Here is a 23,968-nt window from a genome sequence, read left to right as displayed (position 1 = left end):
TGAAGACAGAATACTTTAACATCTAAACTATCGCTCTGTTTCTGTACAATATAACACACTTTTATTATAAAACAAAGCTGCAACTCAACTTCGCTTTCGAATGAATAGATGGCGAAACTGTTGCAGTTTGGCTTCCGTTATGACCACACTCACGAGCATCCGTTCGGCGTTTTCCGGATCGGCCGCTGTTTCTGTGACGGCCGCATTCTTGTAGAGCCATGCCATTTCCGACCCACCCATCGGCACCCGTATCACAATCCGCTGCCGTCCCGTTACCGTGAGAACTCTCCGTTCCACCTCCAACAGCAGATCGTGTACACCAACGAGTGTCTGGGAGGAAATGAGATGTAATCGATCGTAGGTTGGTCGCTTTCCATCATTACAATCGATCGTCAGCCCAACCGGATCCGGTACGAGATCGATTTTGTTGCCTACGTTGATAACACGCTTCGGGCTGAGTGATCGTTCACCTTTGTGCATTAGTCTCGCCAGAGTACGTTCTACGTGAGCTCGTTGCTCTGCACTGTTCTCGTGTGCCATATCCTGCACGTGTACGATCACATCGGCCAACATAGCGTCCTCGAGCGTAGCTACGAAACATTCAATCAACCCAGTGGGAATGTCCGCCATAAACCCCACCGTATCCATGTACAGCACCTCGAGCTTGCAGGGCAACAGTCCCGCATGGGCCGTCACGTCCAGTGTAGCAAACAGCTGATCACGCGGCTGCAGACTTTGCTCTTCCGTGAGTGCTTTGATCAGTGAAGTTTTGCCCGCATTTGTGTAACCGACCACTGCCACGACGGGAAAGCTTTTCTGCCGACGACGGTTACGAAGCAACTCGCGATGTGAGCGAATCGTGGCAAGTTCGTGGCGAAGCTTACGTTCACGTACCTGCAACATTTGACGCTGGGAATCGCTCAAAAAGATCCGACCCGAACCTTTCGAGGAACCGTCCTGATCTTTCACCTGCGACCAGATGTACGGTAGTTCGGCAAGGGCAACCTGTAGCTTTGCTTCCATGCTAACAGCGTGCAGTCGAAGTATTTGTACCACCACCGAGTAGCGATCCATCACTGGGAGACGAAAGGTTTGTTCGAGTGTTTGCTTTTGGGAGTAAGTGAGCGTGCCTTTGCTGATAAATACACAGGTAAGAGGTGTGCCGGATTCTTGACGTGTTTGGATAATGTTCTTAAGCTCGTCCAGCTTACCGCTACCGAAAAGTTGCCTTTTGTCGAGCGTTTCCACCGGAATTTTCATGCTGAGCTCTATTGTCCATTTGGGCAGTGAACGCACGAGAGCTTCCGCTTCTTGTAGCAACAATTCCGGCTTGGTGGGATTCTTCCGTGGTCCCCACTTGATGTACGGCTGAATGATGACTACATGCTGTACGTTGAGAATCTGTTTTGTAACGTGCATCGCACTGGAAGCCACGGTATCGTAATCACGATCATCTATCAGCTCGGTTCGATTATCTCCAGCGTGCAACGTTTCATCATCTTCCGACACGAAATGATCGTTTTCTGATGCTATTGCTTTTTGACGTTGTCCAGCCAACTTTCCGCCTTTGTATTTGCTTGCATCAGTATATTTCTCTCGACGCAGATTTAGCCGCGCCAATGACTGGCATCGTGTGGTAACGACAAGGGTTTTGGTTTGGTAAGATTGCACAGCGTTCTTCAAGCACACTTTTCGTATAACGGATCGTACACTTAGTCCTAACATTGTAAACTATTGGACGATTATTGTTTCGTCTCTAAATTGTCGTCTCGTTTGATGCGGCTCCCGGCTCGATTGCTTCCTGCAGTACGCTGTACTTCTCTTCTACGGCCATCCACCGTGCCTGACAGGCACGGGTACGATCCGAGGTCACCTTGTACGCAGCACCGGTTGCAACAAGCGTTGCCACCAGTATGTTGCCTTTCTTAGTGTACGGCAGATAGCGTTGCCCGATCTGTTGCAGGAAGTAGATACCGGCGAATCCGAGTGAAAACGTCGCCAAACCCGTCAACAACGACCGGCTCATACACTCGATGTACGAATCAAAGCCTGGATGTTTTTCACGCTGTTGATCCTTCAGCAGCCGGATGTCGTTCATTGCGTTCGAGCCGATGCCGGTTACCCGAAACTAGAGAAGAATGTTATTGGCCCACTGCCCAGCAATTGGATCGAGCGCGTTATGCAATCTTGGCGATTTTACGAAAGCACACCGGCTGGCAGGAACATTTGGTTTTGGTGAAGCGATGTAAATAAACACAAATGTTGTGAAATCAAAATCAACCCGGTATTTTGACAGATGATACAGTTATGATCTTATGGTGTTCAGCGAACATATTTCTTTTATTTACGTGTACACTGATTCTAATCAAAAGGTATTTGGAATTGTAATATCAACTTCGAATCTAATATTAACAATTAATATCAAGCGAATAAAGTATTGATTCCTCTTTAAAAAAACTCAAAGCGTTTATTTTCCACCGTCGCTTATACTTTTTTCCTGCCGTGTAGCGAATCAGCTGTCAAAACGGGACGAACGAAGCAAACGTCATACGATGGTGTAAACAAACACGTCCACTGTTTTTCTTTCCTCCTGAGGACAAATTTATCACCAAATTGTCCCGGTCAGCTCGGGCCTGTTTTCTATCAGCAACAGCATGGAAACGGTAGCAACGATGAGAGCAGATAACGCCAGCTTGCGGAAGATTCAATCGAAGCTGGTGAAATGGGAATTGAAGGAAAATCCACTCGCTCCACTTAGTGCCACGCAATCGGATTTCATCAATCGCCTAACCGATCTGGCCAGCGGCAACGTACCGGCGAGTGGCGGAGTAAGTTGTGCAAGGTAATTCGCCCTTAAGCAGTACTTAAACCTTTTATTTAATTTCAGAGCGTCGCGCTAGCAGATGATAGCAAAAGTCACGCAACGAACGAAGAGCTACCGGCCTCGCTGGAACAGTTCAAACACTCTGCTTGCGTTATCGACTCCACGCAAAACTTTCTTTCCTGGTACAATTCGATTGATGCCGAAATTCTCGAACACTTTGACGATGTGTATATGGAATACTACGAACAGCTGCGGTCGCGCACCAGCGAATGCGATCAAATGTTGCAGGAAATCGATGTGTCGCTCGATTCGCTTCGCCAGCTGACGCAGGAGTTTAATTTTGTGTCGGAGAAAACATCTTCGCTGCACCGGGCGAGTGAAAGTTTGCTGCAGGATCAAACGCGGCTGAGTGATACGGGCGACGAGATAAAGAAGCGACTAAAGTACTTCACCCAGGCGGAAAGCATATCGCAGCGATTGCACAATCCAACATTTTCCGTGTCGAACGATACGTTTGTGGATATACTTAACACGATCGACGATTGCATCGAATACATGCGTGTGAACGTGGGTATATTGGGAAGTTTATTCATGAATGAGATCCTTTTATCGATTGTAGCTTTATCGTCCCTTTCTGCAGCCATCGTTTAGTGAGGCATCTACGTACGCTGTAAAGTATCGCGCTTGTCTGGCCAAGGCTACTCAGATGATGAAAACGTACGTGATCGGGATTCTTTCGAATGCCACCGCCCAGGTGCTCGCCCCGAAGGGTTCCGGCGTTCCGCGATCGTTAGAAGCACTTGATCAGCCAAAAATTGGCGATCCCACGGCAGATGCAGCATTTGTTTTGTTCTATGGGAAGTTTCAAGCGTCCTCACCGCGCATTAAACGTATCACTGGCTTGATCGAGGATCGTCTCGATCGTAGCTCGGACTATGAACAGCTGCTCGGGGAGTTACATCAAAGCTATCTTACTCAGCGAGCAACGGTAATACAAGTGTGATAGAGATGTGCTCGGTAATTAATGTTTGTGCTCCTTTCACAGATTATGAGATCCGGTGTCGATCAAGCTATAAAGGATCTTGCAAAGAAGCACAAAGGCGATCATTGCGCACTGGTACGCTCTGCTTGTGCCTTTATGGTACACATTTGTCAGGATGAGCACAGGCTGTTTTATCAATTTTTCGCTAAACAAAGTGCCCAGCTGATGTAAGTTTTGTGGCTTATGGAAAGGATTTCAATAATTTAAAACGAAAATTAACGCATTCTATACCTTCGCAGCATTTACATGGAAGGATTATGCACCATTCTCTATGACACATTGCGGCCCTACATTATTCGTATAGATCATCTTGAAACGCTGGCCGAAATATGTAGCATTCTGAAGGTGGAAATGTTGGACGAACACGTATCCTACAGTCGTAAGCTATAATCATCTCGTTAATTCACTGTTCCTTATTTTAACATTATGCATTTTTCTTCTTATCTCAGCGGAATCGCTTGAAGCCTTCGCAAAGATTGTCTACCAACTGTTGCAAGACGTACAGGAACGCATTGGTTTCCGGGCACAAAACTACCTTGAGTCGGACATTCGCAACTATCGTCCTTCTGCGGGTGATCTCGCCTACCCGGAAAAGTTGGAAATGATGGAAAGCATTGCACTTTCGCTACAGGAAAATCAAAACGCGCCTCCCCAGCTAAGGCGGGCCGATTCACGAAGCTCTATCGCATCAGGAATGTCACTCGCGTCACTAGAAACGACACCACCCACAACGGATCCGGCCCTGAAAGTGAGGTCGGGAAATTCTCCCGCCGACATGCATGGCATGTGGTACCCGACCGTGCGCCGTACGTTGGTTTGCCTTTCGCGACTCTATCGCTGCATTGACAAATCCATCTTCCAAAGCCTTTCGCAGCAAGCGCTAGCACACTGCATACACAGTGTTTCGACAGCAGCAGGTCAGATAGCGCAGAACCGTACCACGATCGATGGTGAGCTGTTTGAAATTAAGCATTTGCTAATACTGCGCGAACAAATCGCACCGTTTCGGGTGGATTTTACCGCGAAGGAAACAAGCCTAGACTTTAGCAAGGTGCGTACGGCTGCCTACGAATTGTTGCAAAAACGCAAGCAACTGTTTTCGCTCGGTTCGAACAATGCGTTGCTTGAGTTTCTGCTGGACGGTACACCACAGGTACGCGAGCAACTGCTCGATTCGCGTAAAGATGTGGATCGACAGCTGAAGATGGTGTGCGAAGCGTTTATAAAAGACGCCACGAACAAACTCGTTGGGCCTGTGCTTACGTTTATTGAAGCGGCACAAAATCATCTCCGCAATCAACCGGGCGGTGGAAAGACGGCAACTGCTGCCGGTTCTGCAGCACCATCTACAGCTGCTACAGGGAGTGGACAAAGCATGGGAATGGCATTGCGAATGGCACCGTTCGCTGCGCCGCAACAAATTAGCTCCATCATACAGGAGTGCTTAAGAAATATCAAATCGAAACTCGCTGGACTGCAACGTTCGATGCAGCTGTATCTCGCCAACAAGGATACGGAATTTATCCTCTTCCGACCCATTCGGGTAAGTTTTGTTTTCGATACCAATTGCAAACATGGTTCATATACTTAAAATTGTGTTTGTATGCTTCTTCATTGCAGAACAATATTATTGGAGCATTCGTAAAATTGGAACAAATCCTGTTACTAAACGCCTACAACAAGGATGATCTGACGATCGTAAGCTGTCCATCGGCGGAACAGATTTCTGTGCTGCTATCGAGCGTTAATCTAGCCGGTGGATCGTTGGCCGAACAACCGGTAGCTTCCTTTGGTAGTAAAGTACAACCGACGCGAAAGATCAGTACCGGTTCTTCGGTCGGTAGCAATGCGGCGGAAACACAACCGTCAAAACCACCAATCGAAAAGAAGGTTAGCTTCGATAGTGGAGCCAATACGGTGGTTGAAATTGAGCGAGTCGAAGAATCGGAGATAGAAAAAGGTGAGGAAGCTTTAGTGGAAGTACAGGAAGCAGCAACTCATCAATCAGGACCAACCTCAGCGACAGAATGATTAAAAACAGGTCGCTGATAAGCAAAATGCATGATTCCAAAAGTGAATGTCAACTGTTTTATTGATGGTTTTAAAGATTTGAACTTGTTCAAATTCAATATTGCGTTTTTTATAAAGTTAATAAAAGTATTATCGTAATTGTTAATAAATCATACATTAGCTAGATTCGTATTTCAATGGAAATATAATTGCATCGAACAAATGCAGAAAGGTAATAAAACCGACCACCAGAGGGCAATACTTTTCAAATATCCTACAGAACCAGAGAGACACACCATCATTTAAATAGGGACAATATCCATTTAATTACTTCAAACAATTAAGAACATTGTAAAATGGATTTAGTCTCAATGCTCCATTAAATTCAGTTTGTTTAACATCGTTTCTAGAAAATGTTTTATGCATCATTGTCCAACACGTATCCGTTATGTCGATGAATTTATTGTGATCATTTTTTACAATTCTACCCTTCCAATATGTTTTCACAACGATTTTTAATTGATGAAATTTAAGAACAATATGAGAGGAAGCGATCATGAAGATCAATATACGCATATTTCAAATAAAACACGACGGTTAACGACTCGGAGAACTATCATTTGGACTAGTAGCGAGGACGTCCTTACGGCGAGCCCGTTGTGCGCAACAAACGACGATTTTGTCATCCGAACAAACCCGATACACCGTGCCGTTCGAACATTCGGCCCGAACGTAGCATCACGGATAAACGAACGCAAGCTGTATTTTGTGTAAACTTTCCGAGACGTCGGACGCATTGTGTGTTCGCTCGCGCTGTGTTGAAGATTTTTCCTGCGTAACATTTTCCGCCGCTTGATGCGCGCAGGAAAAAAAGGCACAAGAAAGCCGTATAATGGAAAATTAAGCGTTGCAAAAAAAAACCAATCAAGCAATAGTGTGTGCCGCACGAGACACGGTGAAAATGGTATGCGCGATTTGTTCGTTCGTCGTGTGTGCGTCTGTACGTCGCGATTCGGATACAAGTGCTTTGCCACCGAGGTTTTGATTGGCGTCTCGCGGCGTCTGAGCTGAGAATCGTACGCGTGTGCGTGCGTGTGTTTCCGCGTGTGTATGTGTGTTTGAATGCGAGTGCGTGAATGATCCTGAATTTGCCGTGCACAAGCAATGGCGTTCGATGGGTGCGTTCTCGGAACTAGCAGCATCGGGTGCGAATGAATAGAGGGAAAAGAGTATAAAAATAACAAAACAAAGCAGCCGATGTGCGGTGATTTCGTGGGTAGGTGCATCACGTACAAGCGCTCCGGCTATTCCTTTCCACCTTGCTGATCTTACTTCCTTTGTTCGGGGTTTGGAGGAAGCTGTCAATTGCATGGCCAGGGCATCGTTTGTCGGCTTCAAAATTGCGCTTGCTCAGGTTGCTGAGGAACGACACAGAGAAAGGCACAGGGTGGTGGGTACACGGGGAGGAATAAATGCGGACTGCTGGCCCACAAGTAGACAGTAATTAATATTCGTCTGAAGGACACTCTTCTTCCTGCCACACACACACATACACATACATACACCCGCCACCTCCTGCGGAATGGGGTGTTCATCTTCCCGGTGTACCACTGAATCGAGATTGTTGTACAATCTCATCGAAATCAATCTCATCATCTCGTCGGGATCTGTCACTTCCCATTTTCTCACTTCATTCCCACACTTGACGCTTTAATTATGAGAATTGGCGCTGAAAAGAAGAAATACGAAAAAGGAAGAAGGATATGCAGTTGTTCCGGGACCTCCTCAGTCAATAGTGCCAGTTCGAGATGTGTACCGACAAGATGTGAATAACGATTGCACTGAGTCTCGCTGATAATTAGCAGTGATTTATTACCTGGGATTACGTGGGGAACGGATTGCGATTTGCCGAATTCTTAGAATGTTCTGCTTATTGTATGTTACGGAACAAAATCTTACCGCATGTTACCATTTCAATAGCATGCAATAACTGCACACGCACGCAATGCAAACGGGTTCGAATTCTTCGGAGTTGAGAATGTTTCGTTGAGAAAAGATTTCAAAGATTTTGTTGTGTGGCAACGTTGGAAAAGAGATGATTGATTCTTGTCTTGTTCAAAACATCTTCTGCAATGTACAAAAATCTTATCCTTACGTTTTGGGCTCAATTAACAATACGGCGTGGTCGTTCTTATTGTACAAAAAATAAGCCTCAATTATCGACATTTGAGATCGGTTCAGACAACAAAGCGCTTTAATCGTTTTCATCGTTTTGCGATAGGTTGCCATGGTAATTCCAGTGGTCCAGGGTTTGAAAGATTGCCGGGTTTTTGACGGGTTATTGAATGTTACAATGTTTGTGCGCTTAGCATTATCAAAATTACATTTTTCTGCTATTTCATTTGATTATTTCTCTTTTCCTTTATTTTCAGCAATACAGTGCGGTAGTGTGATCATAGCCATATCGGTGCAGTGAGCAAAGTGTGCAAAGGAAAACATCTCACTGGCGGTGTGTGCAAACCCGATGAGCAATAAAAAAAAGGCAAGAAAATTAAGTGCAAAAATATTCTTACCCAGAAAATGTGAATGAAAAGGTGCTCTCCCAGTGCATATATGTTTGGCCGGCGTGAGCGTGCATATATGCATCCATAAGATTGAGCATACTGCGTGCAAAAAAAAGAAGAACGGGGAAGTGAGCAGTGAGAATATTTTCCCCGGCACAGTGAAATTGCATTCTGTGAGCACACGATCACACGATCTCGAATTGCGAGCGTGAGCAAAGAAGAGCGAGTGCAGGAGCGTCAGGTGAAATTGTCGCACAAGTAAGTGCCCGAATGAAGTGCATTGCGTCTGAAGTGCACACGCAATAAGCGTGTTCTGTGTGTTTGTGTGTGTGTGTGCATGTGTGTGTTACGCCCTCGCGACTCTTTTCGAGCTCTGCGGGTCCATCATTAGTGAGTGCATTAGGCGCACTCATTGATTAGCATCGTCTGGTGATTATCGTGCGCTAGGAAAAGAAAAGAAACCACAAAAGCCACCAGTGATTGTTGTGGCGACCAGTACGTGTACATCGATACATTCCACCGACCGGTACGACAAACGATTCATTACAGACGGCGCGCCATTTGAAAACGAAACAAACGCAAAACAAAAACTGGACGAACCTTTTGCAGCTTATGATAATGAGCAACGATGGATTTTACCCTTAGCGGCACAGGTATGCGGTGATGTAATGTTTTTTTGTTTTCATCTTCTTAAATGTATTTTTAAGTATTTACCATTCACACAGTGATGGTTATCATGGGTCGTAAAGACTCCATCGCTGGTAAATGATCAAAATTTAAATGAGCTAATTTTCAATATCTTACGAACGTCCACTGCATTATTAAGCAAAACTTATGATGTTTCCATTTGTGCTATAATGCACTTTAAACAGAACATTTTCAAAAGTTTACAGAAGCATGACTGATGCCGGACCACACATTGATGTCAGAGCACTGTAACATATTTGCTTAAACCAAACTGTAAAGAAGATTCTTGTTCAAGTTATGATGAAGATATCATAAGTAAAGTCAATAGAACTTTCAGTTTGTTTGGTAAATTTACAAGTAAACTCAACGTTTCTTAATGTATGGAAAATTACCGTTTACTTGTCGAGTGTGTCTTATCTTAAAGTTTGTTTTTGTGGGTATCCATGTTGCATCTTCTGCATCAGTCAAGATATATGTCTAAGTATGATATAAGATTCCTCAAATCGCTTAACTGCTTAGCAAACCCATTTTACACAAGATGCTTTCTGTTGAGGCTTTAAAAAATCGCCGCGAAAAAGCAAAACGTCTATTTATTTCCAGAGTACTAAAAAAGATTGTACTTACTAGGGAATAAAATAGGGATAGAACTAATGTACTGATACTAAGGCGATAATAGTTTGATCAATAATCTGTTGATCAATCTTTCATTTGATTTATTTATATTATTTGAAGAGTAAGTCATATGCATATTAAGTGAAGAGTCTTGCAAATCATGAGTCGACTCCCAACGACTGATGAGTTTATACCTAGTACACTTTCTTTCTGTGTTAAGATGTATCTGTAGATTTGTGTGCAATGCCATTAAAATGCAAAGGCCAGTTTAGTTGAAATTTTGCAACTTTTCTTGTGTTCAATTCATAATTATGTCCAAAGATTTAGAATGATTCATGTTGTTAAAATATTCATTCCGATTCAGGGTTGTTAATCAGATGCACCCATTCATTCGCAGGTTGTTCTTGATAAACGCCTGATGTTTAATCAAATTTTGTGCAAATTTGTAAGTGTTTTTTTTTTTCTCTGCTAGAGCATACTAATTGCCAAACTTCCGTAAGAAATTAAAATACTCCCCCTCCCCAGCAAAAAAAAAAACACAGCAATGACAAACATCCCTACGCTGCCAGAAAAGTTTGGGCCACCCCGTCCCGGTCGCGCGCGGAAGAATGTATTTGCTAATTTAATTGGTACAAAAGCTCGGCCATCCGCTTCAGGAGGCAGAACCGGCCAGTGTGTAATGAGTCATCTGCTCGGGGGGCCATAAAATGAAAATGCGAGCGCACTTTACCTCACCAGAAGCTCGCCGATTATCTCCTTCATTAAGCTTCCTCAGTTTACCTTTTTTTTCCCCATTCCCATTCGCCGGTTGTTTTGCCGGTTGTCTTTTCGCCGGGCATGCAATTTCGACTCCCCCCAAAACTCACTTGATGTTCTGCACGTCCAAATGCGTCAAGCGGAGGAACAACAACAACAGCAAAAAAAAGCAAGGTTCGGCCCTCGTCCGTTCTTAGCTTCGCCAGCGCAGCATTCGTTCTAGCGCTTGACGTACCGCCCGCCCTACGGCGCGGCTCTCCATGTTCGTCCGCATAGTTGTCTTTTGCCGTGCCGTCCCGGAGTAACCGGCAACACCCGGTCACGGCCCGGCGAACAATGGCGAACGATGACGGTGCGGTGAGCGTTCGAGAATTGAGACCGACTGTGGGGACGCCTTTGGGGCGCACCAAACAAACCGGACCGAAACACCTTCGAAACATGCGTTTCCCCCCTTTTTATTACACCGTTCCGTTTTCATCCACGTCGGGTAGGGCTCTCTCTCTCTCTCGCGGCTGGTCCGCTTCCTCATTCGCTGCTGCGTTGCTGGAATGTTGGAGCCCCGGAGGGCCGCGATTATTGAGCGCTTACAACAAATCTTGCTCATTTAAGCTGTTAATTTTAATTTTCCCTACACACCATTGCTGCTTCTTTCTGCTTCTTTGTTGAATGAGGTGCGTTTTCCGTGATGCTTTTGCACCGGGTTCCTTCGATTCGTCACCCTCTCGAGCGCAGGTTCGCCTTCACGAGCCATGCATTCGGTTGTTTATCAACCGCTGGTTCGCTCTACCTTTTCGTTTCGGCATTGGTCGGTATTGGACAGTGCTCACGTTCCTTCTCTCGCGGTTGGGTTTCGTAGTAGGTAGATGCGATCAGCTTGATCAGATTGGGCAGTTGCATTGAATGAATAAACTTTACTAGAATAGTCCTCAAACTTTCTGCTCGAAGTTAATTAACGAACTTACCAAACCAAAACTTGCCAGGCCACTCGTATTGATGTGAATAACATCTTAATTTATGTGAATCACGTATTTCGCAATATAATTTTTTGGTCAAGAAACTTTCAAATAAGTTTTTTTGTGTGTTTTCTCAGCTTTTGCTCATATTTTTTCTTGTTTTGGTTCAAACTTTATTGTCAAATCATCGATTTACGTAAGAATTGTCCTACTTGTTGTGGTGTCTATTTTTTTGTACCGTCGTTTGTTTTACACCAGTCATCTCATCAATCGTTTTGCAACGATCAGTTCTAGCAAAGCTACGACGAAAAAAAAAATCGTATTACTTTACTGCAGAATCGATCAATGCGTCACTTGGTTTTTTTTATTCTTCTTCTATCCACCCGACTGTACCACCGTGCCCAGACAACACGCTAACGGAGCCCATTGCTCTGTTCAATTTCTTTTTATTTCTGTTCGATCTCCGCTACTTCTTCGTTCGCTCGCGCGAGCTGTGATCTTCGTCCACATCGCTTCATCATTTCCATCATAAATTGGTTGAAGATTTTCCCCTCCCTTTTCCATCCCCCCTGTTTCGGGAGGCCCTTTCCATTTCCATCCCCCGTCGGTCCTTTTCTCTCCGTGGCTGATCAAAAGCTGCTGCTGCTGCTGCTGCTGCTCCGGCTTGTCCAAAACTGGTGACCAGCGAACCCGGGGTGGGTAATGGAGGCTCGGGAAACGACGGGATCGGTTTTTTTAGCGTTTATGATGGCGATGGATTCATTTTCTATCCGCCTCGTTCGCGGCTGCTCGTGCCGTTTTCATGCCGGGCCCGGTGCGCTTATGGTACGCGATGGCGGAAGAAAGTCCACCCGGATCGGAACGGTAGACTAACGCGGTGTATATGTGCACGGTAGAGGGAAGCGGTGCACGTTGGGAATGAGTTATTTTCCTCCCTATTCTTATGGTAAACTTCTTCCCCGCTTTTGCTGCCCCCGCTGCAAAACCATTTGTGAAACCCTTTTATTTTTGCTTTTCTTCTGAAGAAAATAAAAAAAAAACACAACCTTTCCGTCCAAATGATTGCCCTTCAATTTTTCACCTGACCGATGCGCGCGAAGCAACCGTGCGGTAGCCAAAATTTGGGTCATCGGGCGGCGCAACACACTAATCCTCATCATCAGCGCGCCTCATCGTTTTGAGTCGAAGCTGTGACGAATGGTGGTGCCCCGAAACGCCAAAAAGGGAGCGCAGGATGATTAGCTGCCGCGCGCAGTGGAAGAAAAAGGCTACAGTGGAAACGAAAACACAACCTCCAACACGGCGGTTTAATCTTCCCGGCTGCCCGGTACTTTCCCGGCTTTCCTGCGCTTCATTACTTGTGGTTTTTCTCGGTGCTTTGTGCCCTTCCCAATTCCAATCAGCTCTATTGCGGGCAGTTTTTTTTGTAAATGGATGTTTCGTTCGTTGTTGTTGTTTTTAAACACGATCTTCATGCTTCTCTCGCTCTTGGGAATTCTTTTACTCGACGGGAAAAAAAATGTTAGAATTTTCCACCCGCTCTTCCCTACCTCTTGGCGTTTTTGGTGAGCCCCCTCTACCCTTGTACTCTACTACCTATGGCCAATGTGTTTCTATTTATTTTGGCACAACACCATCCCCCTCCTACTCCCCCCCCCCCCCCTCCTCCTCAACCTTCACCCCCTTTGTGTGGGGTGGAAAGCTGAGTGGAAATTAGTTTCCGATTAGTGTGGTCTCTACCTCCCCCTCCCGTTCCATCTTCTGGTCAACCACAATCAACCGCTGTCTTCTCGTTTGCTGCGTTTGGGGTGCTTGATGGACGAATGATGATGGTAGTTAGTGATTGCCCGGGACACCCTGATGCAGGTTGGCTTGTTTTGTGTTGGCTGTATATGGGTTGCTAAAATGGGTGGAATTCGGTGGTCCAATTCGTTTTTTTCCTTGTTGGCCGGTCCGGAACGGTCAAACGGTGGTACGGTTGTACCGGCCGCATTGGGAGGTGTTTCCACTAACGGGTAAGATCTACTTTGATTGTTTTGTAAAATGGATCGTTTTTTTTTTTGTGAGATACATCACAGAATCGATTGGACATTGTTGAAGTTAGTTTGATGATGCATAAATAAAATATTCTGCTTTAAAATGTTCAATGATTCGAATGATACTCGAAAGGCACTTTTTATGGAGAATTCGTCGAATATTAAAAAAAAACATTTGTCGAATTATAACAATTAAAACTGTTATGATAGAAAGAATATGCGTTACCTAGACAGACACAGTGCCTTGAGAACGTTTGGAATTAAAACAAACAATAATTGACATAAAAAGTTAAGTAATAACATATGTTGGCTAGGAAACGCAATAAAAAATCAATTTAAGGACTCAATTTTATCACTCTCTTCAGGTGCTGGTGAATTGGGCAAATAAATTTTTCTTCTTTCATGGCATTACTGTTTCAAAAATGCCTTGAACTACAATTTCAAACTTTCGTTAAATTGTTTAAGATAATTCTATTTAGTGAGACCAATGTAACGAGTCAAACTGGCCGGACTTCGAAACATAGTCCGAAAATAGCTTCGTTATTTGTCCAGTACTTTGATTTTGGCATTTTTACAAGATATTGAGGGTTGGATCGTTGACAAAAGGTGTATTCGTCACCGACACCGACATCCTTCCCCATCACACTCGACGGTATCACGCTACATCTAGTTTAAATGGATGGCCTAAAAAGAGTTGTGAGGTTGTCCGGTGTTATTCTAATGACATAACCAGCCAAACATAGCCTAGAGAAACTAATTCGTTGCATGAGAAACTAATTAGTGCGATCATCGAACTCGTAGGTGAACTAATCATTGTAGCGAATACTCATCTGATCATCCTAAATAACATTGAACATCGAATCAAATAAAAATGTACTGCAACCATGCATTACATAAACAATCAATGGAAAATTTCAATGTTCTCGGAAAAGATAGATTATCTTTCGTGAGTCAACAGCAAAACAATGCAGGAAAAATGTTCCGTTTATGTGTGTTTAATTCTCGCTGGTTAGCCTCAATGCCAACGGTGAAGGTCGTGTTGACGTTTCATTTCTTTCCTACAATACAATTTTAAGCGGCCCACTAGGAACAAACATCCGCAGCCGATACCGATCGCAACTGGCGCACATACCGATGGGGTGAGGCTTTTCCTTTCTGCTTTTTCCAACACCCCGTGTCCGTGGCTGCTGGTTGTGGCGTGGCAATAACAACACAAACAAACAGTGCTGCTGCTGCTGGGAACGTAAACCATTTTTTTTTGGTTTGTCGGGGTGAATGTGCCTGATTTGTCGCTTTTCCCATTTCTTGCTGGTTTGGCAGGTTTGTCGCGGCTGGTTTGTTGTTTTATTTACGCTTTCCTCGCTGCTTTTAAACTAATCAGAAGGTTCACAACCACGAAAAAAGCCACCGGGTTTCGCGTATATTGCAGCGGACGGATCTGTCTTCCCAATCCAGTTGGGCTCACCATACTGGGACACACCACAACCGGCGTTCGTACCACACGTAAGCGTACCGGTGCCGTGTATTCGTTTTTTTTGTTTTGTTGGTGCTTTTTGTTTATCTTGCGCCAACGAAATTTATCTTTTATCCATCGAACGCACAGTGCATAGAAATGGTGGATGAAAGGGTTTTTTTTTTGTATATGTGTTTGCTATCCCACTACATGTGGTAAACAATAAGAATCCACACGAAAATTAAAAAATACATCGTGCATTACGCCCACATCGCTCTTGGGGAGCAAAATGGACAATATCGCTCGACAGATAACTGCTTCCCAAGGTACTCATCGCACGAATTCGCTGGAACAAAAAAAGGGATATTCGTTGACCACCGTTTTATGTTGACCGAAGGAGCGAAAGCTCCGTACAAAACATTCTAACCGCAGTAAACTAAAACGCACCGAGGAGTAAAAACGGTATTTACTGGAATTCCAATTTCGGGTAGAACGCGCGATGCTGCGATAATTCTTTGCAACTGGGCAAGTACTTCCGCTCGGTTACGGTAGGCTGCGAGTGAGTTTGGCTTTTTCTCGTTGTTTTGTGGCCGGCACGTCCATTTAGTATTTGCCCCAGATTTTTGACTCGAGCTGTGAAGTCATGCTGCTGCAAGGCACACAAAAAAGGGGGGTAAAAATGAAATAAACCAACCGGATGTCCGGAAGCCTCACACACACACACACACGCCATACACAAATCTGCCAATCCAACGCGTCCAATAAACGCTGGTCGGTTGTTGTTTTTTGTTTGTTTTGTTTTCACCAGTGCTATTCATTCTTGTTTTGGGGCATTTTCTATTTAATAGTTGTTTTTATTTTATTTCACTAAGCCTTTCATTTTGGTTGTGGCGATGGGCGTTAGGTCGACAAGTAAGTTTTGGACGTTTTATAAAATTTTGACGCTACAAGAATGTGTCACATGTCTTACGTGTCACATTTGTTAGTTGGACATCTGCGAGTAACATATTATGTTTGAACATTGTAGTGCCATAATGGCGACGTTTTGAACCAAAAAAATGTTTATTTGAAGGAATTGACTTATTTTAATCTGAAGTTTCCGCAGCCAGTCATACTTTGTTGAGATTTGCCAAGACAGGTGGATTTACCGTCCGACTTGGCAAGGACAAATTAGGTTAGACGAGAGTTCTTGAGTTTGAAAATCGTTTACTATTGATCTACCATCACTTATATGTAATGATAGTAATGATCTAGGCATTCAGTTCCGATCAAGTGTTGTCGCCAACATAATTTTAATATGAAAAAAAAATGGTTGTATCTTGACGTGACTGACTGCAGGAAACTCCAGGGGACAGTAATTTTTGAAACTCTCAAAGTAAAAAAAACCATTTGCGAGTCCAGTGAGCAAGTTCGATCGTCACCAAGTTTAAATATTCAATTGTAGAAAATCGTGCTCTGCATATGGTGGGATCAGAATGATGTCATATATTATGAACCTTCGTTTGAAGTGAGCATTGAAGGAAAAATGCTCTGAAAATTGGACTGAATATTGATTCGACAACATGTCGTTGTTGGGCTTTAGTAGATGGGAAATCCTGTTTCGTCCATCTTATAGTCCTGACTAGACATCATTAAACTACCTTTTACTTTGCTCGATGTAGAAAATTTGTATGCCATGGGGTATGGTTCGTTTTGGTAGAGGGAATCACAAACTGGCTCGATTCATTCGTGGGTTTGGCAAAAAGTTTTAATTTTTGATGGCCATTTCTTTCACCAAAAACATAACAACTATTTTCCACTATAAAACCTCAAATATTGGGAAAGAAATCCCCGGGAAACTTATTTTTACATCCAATAGCTTTCTTTTTTGTTTCTTCCGTACTCTGTCGCCGTTTGCTTTTAGTGCCGCTTGACTTATTTATGTTTTATTTGTTTATATGTCTTGCCTGCTCCCTTTCACCAATTCACCGCATCACTTCACGCGCACCACGTCCCCAAGCAGTGGGAGCTGAGATTTGTGTGGTGATGTGCGGTTTTAAATTTTCCCTTCCGTTTCCGAGACCGAACCCACCTAACCTGCTGGAGCAGCAGTTTTCCTATTATATGCTCCGCTCTCCACCCCCCCCCCCCCTCGCTCCCCCTGTTTCGTTCGCACTTTTTCCGGACACCATATGCTTTCCGGCGCATCAACCCGCCTGATCGGTACCGGCTTTTCTTCTCTTTCCGTCCATTATTTAATTTGACTTGCGGTGGCATGTCGTTCATGGGAATTTATCAAATTAAATTTTGATCATCGCTTTCCGCCTACTGGGGGGGGGGGGGGGGGGGGAACTGTTTGTGTGTGTGTTTTTTTCTTCTTCTTATTCTTCTCAACCACCACTTCGTTGATCGTGTTGAATGCGCAGCGATCAAGTGCACAATCACAGGTTGGGTGAAGCTTTTTTTACCTTCTTTCTCACAGCCAATTTTGTGGAGTGTAATTTTTTCCTTCTTTCTATTTCTTGTTTTTTGTTGGTTTTTGGCGCCACCATAGAAAAGAAGATGTTGGTGGTGGGGAAAATATGCTGCGAGTCGAAGTGGTTTCGATTGGTGTGAAATTTTTATCTCTTCCCATTTATTTGTGAGTTTGAACCATAGAGGAAACGTTTAAGTTGTTTGGCCCAAGCAATTGCAGTGCGCACAGTTCTTACACAGCTGCTCTCAGATCGTATCCTACGAGAGTTATGTACCTTCACGTGTAGCAGGGGGTTGAAATACGGTTGTGGAGAGAAGAAGCGAATTTTCTCTACTCCGCCCGATTTGCTCCGGGACCAGAAATCTAAACAATCTTCCCAAAAGCAACCAAAATGCCGTATGCTTTTGGGTGTTACGCTTGAATGTAGCTGCTGCTCCTAATGCTTCCCGCTTTAGCCTTACGAGGGTCTTTACTTTGTGTGCGTGTGTGTGTGTTGTGCTTTAATTAAACAACCTTCAACACGGCATCGGGCGACTGCGTCTATACCGTCGTCCTGTGGCACCGTTAGCTGCAGCAAGAAACTAGCAACTCGTCTAATGAGGTAAGAATTTTCGGTTCCATTCGCATACGGCAAACACACACAAACACACACAGAGCACGGCAGCTGATGAGCCACCCACCCGGAACGGTGGGACGGATTTGGGCCCGTTGGAAACTGGGGTGTAATCAACTAAACAAGTTGAAATTAATTAAAGCATGGTAATAATTATTAAATAAAAAGTAACCAAAATGGAACGAGCAGGGAATGGGAGCCAAGCACGGCCAATAAAATGCTAATCGCAAATGAAGCTGAAACATTTGGCGTACGCCTTTGTGTGTTCGGCGGCTCTTGTACGATGTTGGCAATCATTTAATTATTACGATAAAATTATGTACCGCGCTCTAGTGGGCGGAATGCAACAACCAATATTGAAATAAACACATTAAAGGAAAATTGCAGCCTAAAGAACGTATAAGCGATAAGTGAAAAAAAAAGACTTGAACCGGTAAAAGATAAAATTACCACCATAATTGCTTCGTCTTCGGAATAGTTTTGGTTCAATAAAACCACATTCCGAAATGTGGTTGCTGCCAAACGGGCGTATCCTTCCAGGCTACAAAAGCGGATTCTTACGTTCCGGCGTTCCATCCTTCCCTTCCACCCGGACCGGAAACAGGCCAAACCACGCCAACATCTGGTTAATGGTTGCTTTTTATTGCATTCCTCCACGCGTTGACGCTAAACAGCCCAACGTTTTTTTGCCACAGTACCCGCTGCTGCGCAACTAAAGCCCTGCCAAACATATGAAATAACATCCAGCCAGCATTCCCATCTTCTTCACCACCCCCATTCGCAGCGACTCCCCACATTCGCTTTCACCTATGAATTGGTTCTGGTGTATGCTGCCCACTACCTACCTACCTACCTACCTTACCAGCCAAGGGTTCTGTGCTGGGCCTTAGTCGAAATTAAAGGTTTGCTCTTTTTTTCTTTGGGGTTGGGGTTGTTGGTGTGGCCAAGAAAATAATTTTACGATCCTCGCACGCCAACGACCAAAGCGTGAACACCCAACCCCCCAACGAATGTTGTCAACCCCCGCACGTAACGTAACACACAAACTGTTTTGGCCCACGTTGCAATAAAGATCGCTGTGGAGAGATGGGGTGTCGAATTATGTGTCTTTTTTGTTGTTGTTGTTGGGGTTGTTTTCTACTTCGCCTTCCTCTTTGCGATGGGCGATGGTTGGAGTTTCGAGTGCGTTTGCGTGTATTTGTCGAAATATTGCTGTAAAACCGCAAACTCCATATTCTCCAAACCTGTGTTGATTTGCTAATGATACGTTCGTTGATCGCGCCCCGGACGAGGAGTGTTTGGAAGTCGGGGCAACATGCTCTTCCTGACGCTGGCTGCCGCAGTTCGGCTGAACAGTCGGGCAAAAAAGAAAAGAAAACGGAATATCTAATGGTCTGGTACAGGTGACTTTTGGTGAACCGATAATTCCCGTGGCGGTGGTGTGGCATTACATTTGCAGCGAGAGAGTTTCGAGAGCGCTTTGATCTGCAGCTGCTTCTGTCTGTAACGTACATTAAACTGAATTTCAACATATCCGCCTGATCGGAGGAAGCATCAGTTAGGTTTGTGAAATGGGGAAAATATTGCAACAAGTAAAATATTGTCTAACTGAAGTCAAATAACTGCACGAACTGGATCGCCGATAGCAATAAAATATGTATGGATCATTTGAATATGTTCGATTTATTTACAGTCTTCAATTATTTTCGAAGGTTTAACGGCGTACAAACTGAAATACCTACAAACTTGAATAGCTTTTTATAAATATACTGATAGTTGTTCTAACGGGATTTTGAAATTAACGCTAGCTTATGCCAATTTTTTCAATGGCCTATGGACATATGGATGCATCCTTTTCTATTTTTTTAAAGATTCAAACAAAAACTGTATTTCAATATAAAATATAATAGTCTAAAATTATATACTTAATAATTCCTAATTTATGTCTACATTGGGATTTTGACTAACTGCATTTATTAATTTATTTCATTAATTAATGAATTGTTTGAAAATCGCTCCTTTCTGGGAGGTATCAGGGAAAACTAGTTCTTCCCAGCTTTGAGTTTTATGCTACTGAATTGTTTGGTTAATTTCAGAAATTTCCTATTTTCTCATTAAACTTATTGATAAACGATCGCGATTGGAAAGATCAATAATGTTCTACTCTGCTCGACAAATATCAAAACAAATGTTCAAATTCCAATCCAATATTCTAGCAATATTTTCAAATACTGAATGTTGAAACTATTGTTTTAATCAAGTAATTATGTAAAATAATTTATAATTAACGTTTTTTTTTATTGTGTTAAAATTTATTCGAATTCCATCAAGAATTTGTACCATTGAGGTCTACATATCAGGAGACCCAAAGAAGTCCTTCAGGAGGATATATCATTTGGCGTTCGAAATCTTCTCGAATCTTTGACAAATGTTGTCCTATTTTTTATCTTATTTATTTTTATATCACGGAATATCCCTTCAATTTACAGAAGTTTCAAGATCTGCTCCAGATGCATATTGTATATGGTTGTTATTTTATATGGCACTACCTCATATCAGCCATCTTTCTCTTCTATATGGCACTATAACTTTAATAGTCTTGGACATGTTTGCACTTTTCTGTTGTACTTTTTCCAACAAAGAACCAGACCTTATCATGGATGTAACACTTTCTTGATATATAAAAGCGAATAAAAATTGATTAACAATCAAGAGACGCGGTTCTTCAAATATCAAATACAGAAATACAACATAAAAGTATGGAATCAAATAGGATGAACTAATTCTTTGCCGTAATAATTATTGCCCTACTTCACCACTTTCGTTGCGATCGGTTGTCATTTCATTTCCATCACCGCATCAGCTTGGTACCACCGTGGCCCATTCCGCCGTACCGCGGATTTTGTCAAAACGGTGAAACAACATAAATAGCTGCTAGATGGTAGTTTTTCCATTGATTGCTTTCAGCTGTTACGCCAGCGCCCGGGTGCGGGTGTTTGGCGAACGATTTTTTGTCGCCAACGGAAAAAAACACATTCCTTGCGGATGTAGGGCAACAGTGTCGGTCCGTCGGGGGGGTGAACCCGTGGAATGCTTATTTTCCCCGGTAGCGTTCACTTTTTCTCCACCCTTTGTTCGGGCCGGGGAAACATCCCGCCTCCCCGCAAACATCCCATCAGCATAAATGCTGCTTACCATACATTGTGTATATGTGCTTTTAATTTGCGGCAAACACTTTTCCAGCACCCGGCAGCAATGAGCGCGGTTTTGGTGCTGCTGATTTCGGAATGAGTCAGTTTGTGTGCTAGTGCCAGTTGGGATTAGTGTTTCTGCCGGATGGATGGATGGGGGAGGTTGCGGTGCGAATGAAGATATTAACATTTGCTAACCTTCGGTCGATTTGATCGCCATCAGCTCGGAATGGAATGTTTCTTTCACCCGGTGCTCGCTACGGTATGGTGAGCCACCGAAGGCACCCCAATATTCTTCTGTTTCCTTTCGGAACACCGTTGTAACTTGGTCGCGTCGGATAAGGCGCCGAAGGACTTGGCATGAATTAATTGCTGCTCACGGGTACACTGTAACGGCCGTGGTTGAAACTGGCCAATCCCATAAGGTTCTCCGGTTCTCGGATTGTGCTGGGCGGCCCTGCTCGCGCGCACAAAATGGTGTCGTTTGGTTTTATTTTTATTTTTTGCTCTCACCGCCCGGGCCCAGAATGTTATTTTTCCACGGCTCTTAAATGCTTCGGGGAGAGGGCGCCACTTGTTCCGCACTCGGCGGTAGAGAGAAACACTGCTGACGGGTAATGTTTTGCCATTTTTATTTCTGCCATTCCTCCGAACGACGAGCGGTTGCTCCGTACCGCTTCCTCAATTACCTTCCAACGGATCGGGGTTGGCCGATGCACGATCGCAAAAGAGCACCATCCAGAAGAACATGTGCAGGCATGAAGCTGAGCATGATTTTAGCATATTTTACACGTTCAGACACGTACGATGGCTGAAGGATTTTAGCGATAAATAAATTCCTCAAGGTCGCGTTCGTCATCGTTCGTTCGCTGGTGCTCCAGCCCCCGCTTGTTCTTCGCCCTGTTTCGTCTGTTCGCAACGGTCACACGAAACGCCCTCTGTGGGACACCAAACCGAAACTGCTTGCCACGATTGTTATGGGCAACCGGGAGCGCGCACCAACCACAGTTTTGATCCGCGACAGCCGTAGCCCACACAGAAGGGGTTTTGTGGGCAACGGCGATTAATCGTGATGATTGTTGCTGAAACCCACCCAATAAATCTCCGTTGCCTTCCAGGACCCCGTTGCCTTTGCTCCCGGGGGTGACATATTGGAACAGCAGCGGCTGGAAGGCATTGAGTACTACGCTTCCCGGGCCGGGAGTTAGGTGGCTCAAGTGCAGCGACTTAGAATTAATTTGCGGCTAGCATTTAGCTGCTTTATTGCCGTTACTTCGCCATCCGTGCACAGCGCGGTGGTGAACGCTGTTTGGTGAAGGAAATTGTTTTTTTTTCTGCTGCTGTTTTTATTACGTTTGATTAATGATTATTTCATTAGTTCGCAAAAACAACAAAAATATCAAAGCACAAGAATCACAAACACGCCAGTACTACATGTTGATGCCCCATTTCTGAACCGTTTTGAGGTAAATGTGTCGAAAACCTTGCTGCTGCTATTTGTGCAAATGGTGTCAAAATTGGTTCGTCTACCGAAGTGGGTACAAAATTGGTTTTTGGAGTGTAATTTTTAATTGTTTATTCTCATTTTTGCATTTATTAAATTATATGACCCAGCTGTGAAGTTCCTAAACTTGACAGCTAGCGTATAAAAATCTCCAGGTAATTCTATAGCGAGCAAATTCTAGCAAAACTTTGATACGTATGATAAGCAAATTTAAGTGCTTCATAAATCAACGAATAAAATATTGTATAATCAACGATGGGTTTTTTTGGAACTCATGTTTTTTATTGTTATTTGAAGGTCAGAAATCAAAGTATGGAAGGTTTTACCCCAACTTTCAGAAACCCTTCAGATCAATGTACTAAGAAAACCTACCATTAAGGACTGTTGAGGACAATAACTTCGAAGCACACGGAAAACCCTGCCTTCTTTTAAATGCCTTGGAAAAAGTTTCTACTGCACAAACTTTAACATATGCTCAATCAACCGAAGCCATTCTGGTGGCAGTGGCGTATTTAGGAGTGCGGAGGCCCTGAGCAACAATAGATTTAGAGCCCCTAATAAAAATGCTTTTCTTATTAAATATATCTTACGTTTTATTTGAAAAAGATGAAAAATACCTGTAGTTCATTTTTTTCTTTAATTTAATTCAAATGTTCAATTTTGGTTCAACTTATTGATTTTATTTTTTTAAAGTTTAAATTTGCGTTTAAATGAAAAGAAAACAATTTGATTCTAGTCGTTTTGGAGTTCATTTGCAACTGTATTTAATTTTGTATCAAATATCACACTTTTCTATAAGTATGAGCTAAATATTTTTACGCCTGGCTTTGCTAATGGCGAATTCCTGAATAATTTTCTCTGTGTCTAGTTGATTTAATAAATCTACATACAAAAGTGCTAAATTGTTTAGCTTTTCTGATCCTAGTGTATTCCACAAGTGTGATTTAACACGTTTTAAAGTGGAGAACAATCTTTCCGCTGAAGCATTTGACATTGGGATGGTTAAGAAAATTTTCAATAATATCGCAATTTGTCTTGTTATTTTATGCATTTCCTGAATGTTCAGTTCTGAACTTTGAATTGTGCCCTTATCTTTCATGAAATGTAAGTAATGTTCTAATTCATCACCCGCAATGCACTGAAGGGTTCTTGGCTCGAACAATTGTGCACACATTTGCTGTGTTCCCCTCCTGCCGAAGAATGGTCTAGCCCAAGATTGGGGCATTCTTAGAACAGTAGATCAGTAGACTTTGTCTTATAAAATTATT

The 23,968-nt window shown here is 43.5% G+C and overlaps 3 protein-coding genes and 1 long non-coding RNA gene across 4 annotated transcripts in view; 2 read left to right on the top strand and 2 right to left on the bottom strand.

Annotated features, from left to right (window-relative positions):
• Window positions 1-13: 13 nt before the first annotated feature.
• LOC128310343 (putative GTP-binding protein 6) lies at window positions 14-1,725 on the bottom strand. Its single transcript, XM_053046965.1, has one exon. The coding sequence runs from the start codon at window positions 1,723-1,725 to the stop codon at window positions 85-87; it is 1,641 nt and encodes a 546-aa protein (XP_052902925.1). The 3' UTR covers window positions 14-84.
• Window positions 1,726-1,756: 31 nt separating this feature from the next.
• Window positions 1,757-2,218, bottom strand: LOC128310344 (transmembrane protein 141). The gene has a single exon (XM_053046966.1). It carries the CDS (start codon window positions 2,096-2,098, stop codon window positions 1,757-1,759), a length of 342 nt encoding a protein of 113 aa, XP_052902926.1. The 5' UTR covers window positions 2,099-2,218.
• Window positions 2,219-2,617: 399 nt separating this feature from the next.
• On the top strand, window positions 2,618-6,035 carry LOC128296783 (conserved oligomeric Golgi complex subunit 3). Its single transcript, XM_053032266.1, has 7 exons — window positions 2,618-2,842; window positions 2,890-3,391; window positions 3,465-3,812; window positions 3,870-4,033; window positions 4,106-4,245; window positions 4,316-5,409; window positions 5,487-6,035. The coding sequence occupies exons 1-7, from the start codon at window positions 2,655-2,657 to the stop codon at window positions 5,895-5,897; spliced, it is 2,847 nt and encodes a 948-aa protein (XP_052888226.1). The 5' UTR covers window positions 2,618-2,654; the 3' UTR covers window positions 5,898-6,035.
• A 637-nt stretch (window positions 6,036-6,672) lies between these two features.
• Window positions 6,673-23,968, top strand: part of LOC128299253 (uncharacterized) — an 82,077-nt gene continuing 64,781 nt past the window's right edge. Inside the window, exons 1-2 of the long non-coding RNA XR_008287291.1 lie at window positions 6,673-7,152; window positions 8,309-9,093. This is a non-coding gene — a long non-coding RNA (uncharacterized LOC128299253). The remainder of the gene's footprint in view (window positions 7,153-8,308; window positions 9,094-23,968) is intronic.

The sequence above is a fragment of the Anopheles moucheti genome, chromosome 2 (genome assembly GCF_943734755.1).
Source record: "Anopheles moucheti chromosome 2, idAnoMoucSN_F20_07, whole genome shotgun sequence".
Lineage (NCBI taxonomy): Eukaryota > Metazoa > Arthropoda > Insecta > Diptera > Culicidae > Anopheles > Anopheles moucheti.
The sequence above is the reverse complement of the archived record's forward strand: the minus strand, read 5'-3'. Positions and strand labels throughout refer to the sequence as shown.